The sequence below is a fragment of the Hakea prostrata genome, chromosome 9 (assembly GCF_041222555.1).
Source record: "Hakea prostrata isolate BN-2017 chromosome 9, UWA_Hpros_2, whole genome shotgun sequence".
NCBI classification, from domain to species: domain Eukaryota; kingdom Viridiplantae; phylum Streptophyta; class Magnoliopsida; order Proteales; family Proteaceae; genus Hakea; species Hakea prostrata.
The window spans coordinates 59,898,771-59,906,157 of record NC_142608.1 but is presented as its reverse complement, the minus strand read 5'-3'; the positions used below and the strand labels follow the sequence as shown (position 1 = coordinate 59,906,157).

Sequence of the window (7,387 nt, the reverse complement as noted above, 5' to 3'; positions counted from 1 at the left end):
GAGGTGTTGGGGATATTTACATAATTTAACATTAAGAGGATATTTGAGTAAATACATGTTCCGATATGAAGTGAGGGTAAAATGGTCAGTGCAAGTTTGTAATTTTGAGAGTAAGCAATCTGTAATTTATGGCACTAAAGCGTGCAATCTAAAGTTTAGGCCTCACAAAAACGTACAACCTAGAGTTTAGGCCTCACTAAAACATACAATCTATGAATTACTCCATTTTTTTCCTTTATTACTAATTAAATAAATAAATAAATAAAATAGTTGAAGTCGTCATCGTGGGCCAATATGGGCACTAACTGGGTATTGCTCAAAGGACCAGTATAGTGGGCTGAAATATGGGCCTTTGGTGACAAGAATCTTCCATGTGTGAAAAGTCGGGCCACAGCCCACAATTTCTTGAAAACCACTTTGAATGAATCGTTGTTCTATTTTGGGGATTGGGGACCTAAGAAGCAGTTCAGTTACATGCATCGTAAATTTCAAATATTTAAAAATTTCAAATCTATTCTATGGAGTCATAATTTATAAAATTAACTGTTTGGTTAACTAAACACGTGGAATAAAATATGTGGATTCATGTAATTTTTGTGAATACAAAATGTGTTTAGTGTTTTTATAATAAGGATGAAATCTCTGAATTTCACCAAATACCCATAAATCTACATATTCACGTTTTTAGTGTAAAAAAATGAATCTCTAGATTTCAATAAATCTATAAATTTTCATTCATAAATCCAAACAGATATAAATCTGGTGTCATCCACACAAATAGGAAATCCTTCCCGGATCTTTCCCCCAGGGATTCATACACCAGAAGACAGTATGGTTACCGGAGAAGGAATAAGGGTAAACTAGTAACTTCCACAGGAAGAGGATTGAAGTTTGAGGACGGAAAGAAGATGGATAAAAAGTTGAATTATATTTTCGGGTCAAAACCAACCCATTTGATAACCACATTTCTAGAGAAATTGTTACCCCACCAGGCTACCACGTGGTAGGGTTTATAAGCTCCTGTGTGAATTGCTCCGCTCTTCTTTTCTCATCTTCACTTTAGGGTTTCTTCTCGTCTTCTGCGGGTGAGAGGTTTCGTTTACTTACTATTCCCTACTGCAAACCACCAAGTAAAGATCTATTCCTGTGTTGTTGGTGTTTGTGTGTTTTCTTTCTCCCTTTTATATGTTTGGTTGATAAAAAAATATATTTGAAAGGTCTGAGATTTATACTTATTCCTGAGTATAAGGTTTTGTAACGACTGTTCTTCCTGCTTCAGAAGGTCAAAATCTTTTTTCATGAATAATTTTTTAATGAATTTTTTCTTTTTTCTGCTTTTGGAATTTGGATTACAACTAAGAGGTTTTTTATTTTTTTTTTTGTACTCTTCGTTTTTATCTATGTCTGTTTATTCGAACATTTCAAATTGGGTCTACTGGTTATTACCCAAAAAAAAAAATTAAAAAAAATTTGGTCTACTGGTGTAACTAATCCTATATTTATTTTTCTCGGAGAACAGGGTTCAGCCAGAGGAAGCAGAAAAGATGAGGTAATTCTAGTTTCAAATTCTTATGTTTGTAGGTTTATTAATTATTAATTTGTTTGTTAGATATTCGGTCAACTATTAACGTTTATCGAATTACAGACGTGGGTTTTGTTTGTTTGATTAGATGGTTGATATGTGATCTTTAGGTGCATCAAATTCATTTTACAGACATGGATTTTGTTTGTTTAGATGGTTGATATGTGATCTTTAGGTGCATCAAATTTAATTTTCGTTATTCAATTGTGATTGTTATTGATGTGGTAGCCTTCACTTCTCATTGTTCTGTTCGGCTGCTTTCTTCTCCCTTTAAAACTTGTGACTGGATATTAAAATTCTATACCACTATACCAGTTGCCATCTATCAACACCCCTTTGATTTTATGGCCCTTTGGCAATGTGGGGGGTTGTGTAAGGTGTGGGGAGATGCATAAAGCAGAGCTTTTGATTGCTTCTAGTTTAGTTCAGTTTACTGAAGCAGAATTTCTGCTTCATAATTTTGTATCACCTACCACGACTTTCAACATACTTTAGTTTGTACGATGTAAAGTTAATTCAGTTAGAGTTTGTACATGGGTGTAATATAAATATAGTCAGTCAGATCAACTGAAAGTTTGATCCTTCGATGTTATCAAGTGCCAAATTTTCGTTTTTTCATTTAATTTGGTTAATGTAATTAAAACTTTTGGGTGCGTTTGCTCCGCTGCCAGGTTCCAACCTGCTTTTCTGGGACATGTGTTGGTATTTGTTATGCCATGAACGGTTCTTCAGGCTCTTTTTTTTCTCCCTCTTTTTAATTTTTAGGTTGGGGGGTGGGTTTGTAATTTCCAATCTAGATGTACACTGAGATCATGTAAAGTACTTATTGAGCCTGTCTCACTGAAATTTGTTTACTGTGCTGGATGAACTACAAATATCTGGGGCTACAGATCCAGTAGGAAAATCCAAATGTATGGATTTTTAACTCCGTTGCATTTTTTTTTTCTATCTGCAGTAAGCTTCAGAGTGATGTGTTGAGAGAAGCCATCTCGCAGATTATGAATGATGTCAGGGAAAAGAAACGCAAGTTTACTGAGACGATCGAGCTCCAAATTGGGTTGAAGAACTATGATCCTCAGAAGGACAAACGTTTCAGTGGTTCTGTTAAGCTGCCTCATATTCCACGTCCCAAGATGAAAGTCTGCATGCTTGGTGATGCTCAGCATGTTGAGGAGGTAACTGTTCTATTCACTTTGTCAGCCTTGTTACCCACTGGTTCAAGAAAAGGTGGTTAAAACATATATTATCAGAATATTTATTGTCTTTCTTCCTTTTTTACCTACTTTGCTAGTTAGAGTACTTTTTCTTGTTACTAGTTATCTCCTGGCCTAATCTTGATCTGGGAACCAAGTTGGTTAGATTATTGCATATGTGATCAAATTAATTTGCCTTTTTCTAAGAACCATATTACATCTTGCTGATAACTGAAGTGCTCTTGCTTTCATGCTTACAACTTCTGTAGATCTTTTTTTTTACTGGTGTAGGACTATTAGTAATTATCTGATTCAACATGCAACCTCTTTATGTTACTGTTATTTAAGAGGCTCATTTGCTTGAAAGGACTTAGTGTCTGAAACACAACCAGTGAACAATTGACTATGCTATAGGCATAAGGAAGAATCACTCACTATAGGTTCTCATTATGGTTCTCTCACAGCCATTAGTGGCTTTCACAAAGGTCATTTGTTTTTTCTCAAACTTTGATTTGGCTGTTATCAGCTAAGTCTTTTGTCTATAGTTCCAACTGAATAGGTTCTTCTAGAAATATCTTGAAACAAAATTCAGTTAAAATAGGACTCCTATTCTTTGTTTAGAAAATAATTAAAAGAAAAAACCTATAACTCCCTGCATAAGGCGGCAATCTTTATTGATTCAAAATAGTCCATGAAAGCTGTCAACCCTGCCAAATCTAAGTATATGCCTCCACTTGGGATTCCCATCCAGTTAATATGTTTTTTCTGGGTAGAAAATTAATCTTGTTGTTTTTTGGAAGTAATTTTTTTGTACAAGTCATTTACCTTGTATGGTTGAATGTGTTCTCTTCCCCAGTAGAAGCAACTGATCTATCTGGAGTGATATAACAACTCCCAGCAGTGTTAGTGTGGAGTGGTGACAAAAATCCAAGTCTCTTCTCCAGGTTGGAGCCACCAAAACAGTTGGTTCTGGTCAATGTCTTGACCAAAACTTGTGAAATGAGGAAAATTGGTTGGTGTCATTTCACTGTGACTAAGACAATATTTTGGTCAAAACACTTATCTCATATTATGCGTAATTTCTCGTCTCAATAACTTGGAAGGTTTAGAAATATTTGAAATGTTGCCAAAATTTTGATGGATTTCCAAACTATTATTATTATATTCAGAACAAGTTTTTTAGTATAGGTCAATGTCATTGGATTTTTGACTTAGGGGATTTGCTCACATATATTCTTTGGGCTTTTATTGATGTTTCCTTATTATTATTATTATTCTGCAGGCAGAGAAGATAGGATTGGACTACATGGATGTTGAAGGGCTGAAAAAGCTCAACAAAAACAAGAAATTGGTAAAAAAGCTTGCTAAGAGATATCATGCTTTTCTAGCTTCTGAAGCTGTCATAAAGCAAATCCCTCGTCTTCTGGGTCCTGGTCTCAACAAGGCAGGCAAGTTTCTCTTGGTTACAAATATCTAGGTGTTAATGTCATTCTTCTTGTGGGATATCATTGCCATCACCACCTTGATCATCAACATCTGTTAGCAATAGTTAATTTTTTGGGTTTCAAAATAGAATAGCAGTGTATGATGTTCGAGGGCATGAACTCTGGAGCAATACAAATTAAGGGGGGTGTAATCCCTGTAACATGGGATGTGCTTAGCAGTGTCACATTGAGAAGCGCTGAATAGTGGACTGCTAGATTTTCTCCTTTTGTGCAGTCTGATGTGTATCAATTCATTTTGATTACTTTGGATTGTTTTAGGTTTATGTTTAGCATTTCTTATGGGCCTATTACTATCATCTGATTGGGTTGATTTTGGCTAAAATGATTATGATACCCAGCTATCTTACTGTGTGTGTTGTGATGACTTGTACCATGTCATGTGGAAATGCAGGAAAATTCCCAACGCTGGTAACTCATCAGGAAAGCTTAGAATCCAAGGTTAATGAAACCAAGGCAATGGTGAAGTTCCAACTGAAGAAGGTTCTATGCATGGGAGTTGCTGTAGGTAACTGTGGGATGGAAGAGAAACAGATTTTCCAAAATGTGCAACTCAGTGTCAACTTCCTTGTATCTCTGTTGAAAAAGAACTGGCAAAATGTGAGTTAATGCATTTTACACCTCTCTGCTTAAAACTAATAGAACTGGTACAGGTTTCTACAGTGCATGTATGGGATTTATTCTTTTTTGGTTCCGTGGTTCTCATTTTCTTCTGTTTTTCAAGCTTCCATTTGTTGGTAATCCATTAGTCGAGATAAAAAGGATGGTAGTCAATGTTACTTTTGATGTGCTTTGTCAAGAATTCACCTTTTTAATGATTTGTTTCCTATAAGTAGTGCTTCTATTGTGGCTATTCACCTTTCCTCATGATTACAATATCATCTGATGACTCTGTTTGTGGCCCTTTAGTTTGCCCAAAGGAGCAAAGGTCTGGCCACGGATACCTGTAGAAGCGAAGTCCTACTTAGGGTTGGAATGACCAGATTGTCCATTAATTGCCACTACATTGGTGATGACACTGTAAGACATATTTGGGGAAAATGTAGCCTACTGGAGCACAGTTGGCAGACATTACAGCTGAAGTGACTGGGTAGAATACTCGCCATTCAAGCCATTGGATATCGAAAGGAATGGTGACAATATGCCATGTGTTGTCTAAACTATATGACACCACACACAAGTCTTCCTCTTGATTTCCAATAGTTATCTAGTACTGTTTTAAATGTGGATGTGTTTCTGGCACAATGGTGGCACCGATGTGTGTAGAGGGAGGAAATCCAAGGAGGTGCTGGGTTCAAACTTCCATCCCTCCACAACCCCCACCCCCCCTTCCCCCTGTATTCTCATCCCCTGGGCTTGTGGGCCCCCAGTCCTTGTGATTTGTTTGATGATGACCAAAAAATATTAAATGACACGAGGTCCCATGATGTCCCACACGAAATGCCTGATCCAATGTTGAATTTGTTTTTGTGAGAAATTAAAATTTAATAGTGAGTTTCCTTCTGTTTACCCTTTTTCTATAGCATTGCTGAAACTCTGTTAATCACCTTATCTACTTGTTTTACTGATCATTAATTTGGTGGTTTTTTCTTTATTGATAAAATCCAGGTGAGGTGCTTGTACTTGAAGAGTAGCATGGGGAAGCCAAGTCGCATCTTCTAAGTGTTCCTGTGACTATTTTTTCTTCTCTGAGAGCTGTGTAGTGAGAGGTAGTTTGATATCCAAAGACGAGGATCTAGCTATTTTTGGTGCCCTACCCCATCTTGGTCTTTGTAGAGTACTTCTGCCAGTCCTTATTTTTGTCTTTTTTTGTGTGTTGGGGGTGGTGTAAGAGGTCTTTATTTTTGTTCGAGTCCATGGATGGTGAGAGAGATTTGATAGTCTTAAATGTGATTTATTTTGAAGTACCTGAATTCGTGTTTTATGCTGCGATACCTGATCATCCTGCATCTCTATCCGTGAAGCATCATTAACTTATTGAACAGTAACTTCAGTACATCCTGAAGGAATTTTGGGGCTTGAGCTTCTCAAAGGGAAGCTGCAATTGGTAACTGTAATCTCAGTAGCTGGTTCCATGGACTGGGGGCACCAAATGACTTGAACCAGGTGATGAGCCCTCATGGAGCTTTCTATCAGGTCCTGTGTGTAATGCCTGAAGCATTGGTCTGAACATTCTGGAATTTAATTCTTTGTAGTCCTGTTTGCACATTGTGTTCAAGATCTAGGATCTATTTTGAGAATTGGGTATCATACATCATGCCCTTCTGGTCACGATAGAGTTCTAAAGGCTCGAAAATCAAGCAGCCAAAAGTTACGGAATGGCAATTTTGGACCTTCCAGAGTGTGGTTGAGTCAAGGTGTCAAATGCTAGAAGCGGTGAGTTACGCTCGACATGTTGCAGGGTGAAAATTTGAGGTGATGCATGCCCCAACAGAAGGCACCAAAGGCATTAAAGAAAATTGCAACATCGTTAGGGCGAAAGAGTAGGGATTTCGACGAGCGTTTTGCATTGGAGGACTCTCACTGGGTCGAGGTCCAGGTGAAGTGATGAAAATGCGTAGAAACTTGAACAACTATTCTTTTTCTATAAAAAGGAAGCAAAATAGAAATGTTACTACATAACCCCTAACTTGTTCAATGAGGGTATCAGCATTAAGAATCTTTCTCAAAGTATCCGGACGCTCAACAATCTTTGGAGGTGACACAAAGGTTGATCCCCCGAAACGACGAGAAAATAAGATAATGTTGATTGAATATTTGGAAAGCATAATTAGAACGGATCTAGGTTGACAGATAATTATGATTGACATAAACACATAAATATAAAGAAAATATTGATTAAAATTATTAATTGGAAAAAAAATTTATAATTAGAAATTAAATTATAAGGTAATATTTGTATCTTCTTATAATATAATTATTGTTAAAAAAAAAAAAAAAAAAAAAAAAACTTAGGCTAAAATCCCAGCAAATGTCATCGAAATTTCAGTGACATTTAGGGTATAGCTGGTTTCGCCAGCCTGCGAAACCCTATTCTCGCCAAAAAATGGGACCCTGATCATCATAGAATCTCCTGTTCGGGAAGTTTAAAATGTCTCTACCTAATGAAA

General features: G+C 36.7%; 1 protein-coding gene across 1 annotated transcript; it reads left to right on the top strand.

The window, feature by feature from the left end:
• Positions 1-1,464: 1,464 nt before the first annotated feature.
• Positions 1,465-6,207, top strand: LOC149005875 (large ribosomal subunit protein uL1). Its single transcript, XM_089169028.1, has 5 exons — positions 1,465-1,549; positions 2,538-2,757; positions 4,058-4,223; positions 4,672-4,877; positions 5,886-6,207. The coding sequence occupies exons 1-5, from the start codon at positions 1,545-1,547 to the stop codon at positions 5,937-5,939; spliced, it is 651 nt and encodes a 216-aa protein (XP_089025154.1). The 5' UTR covers positions 1,465-1,544; the 3' UTR covers positions 5,940-6,207.
• Positions 6,208-7,387: the final 1,180 nt, after the last annotated feature.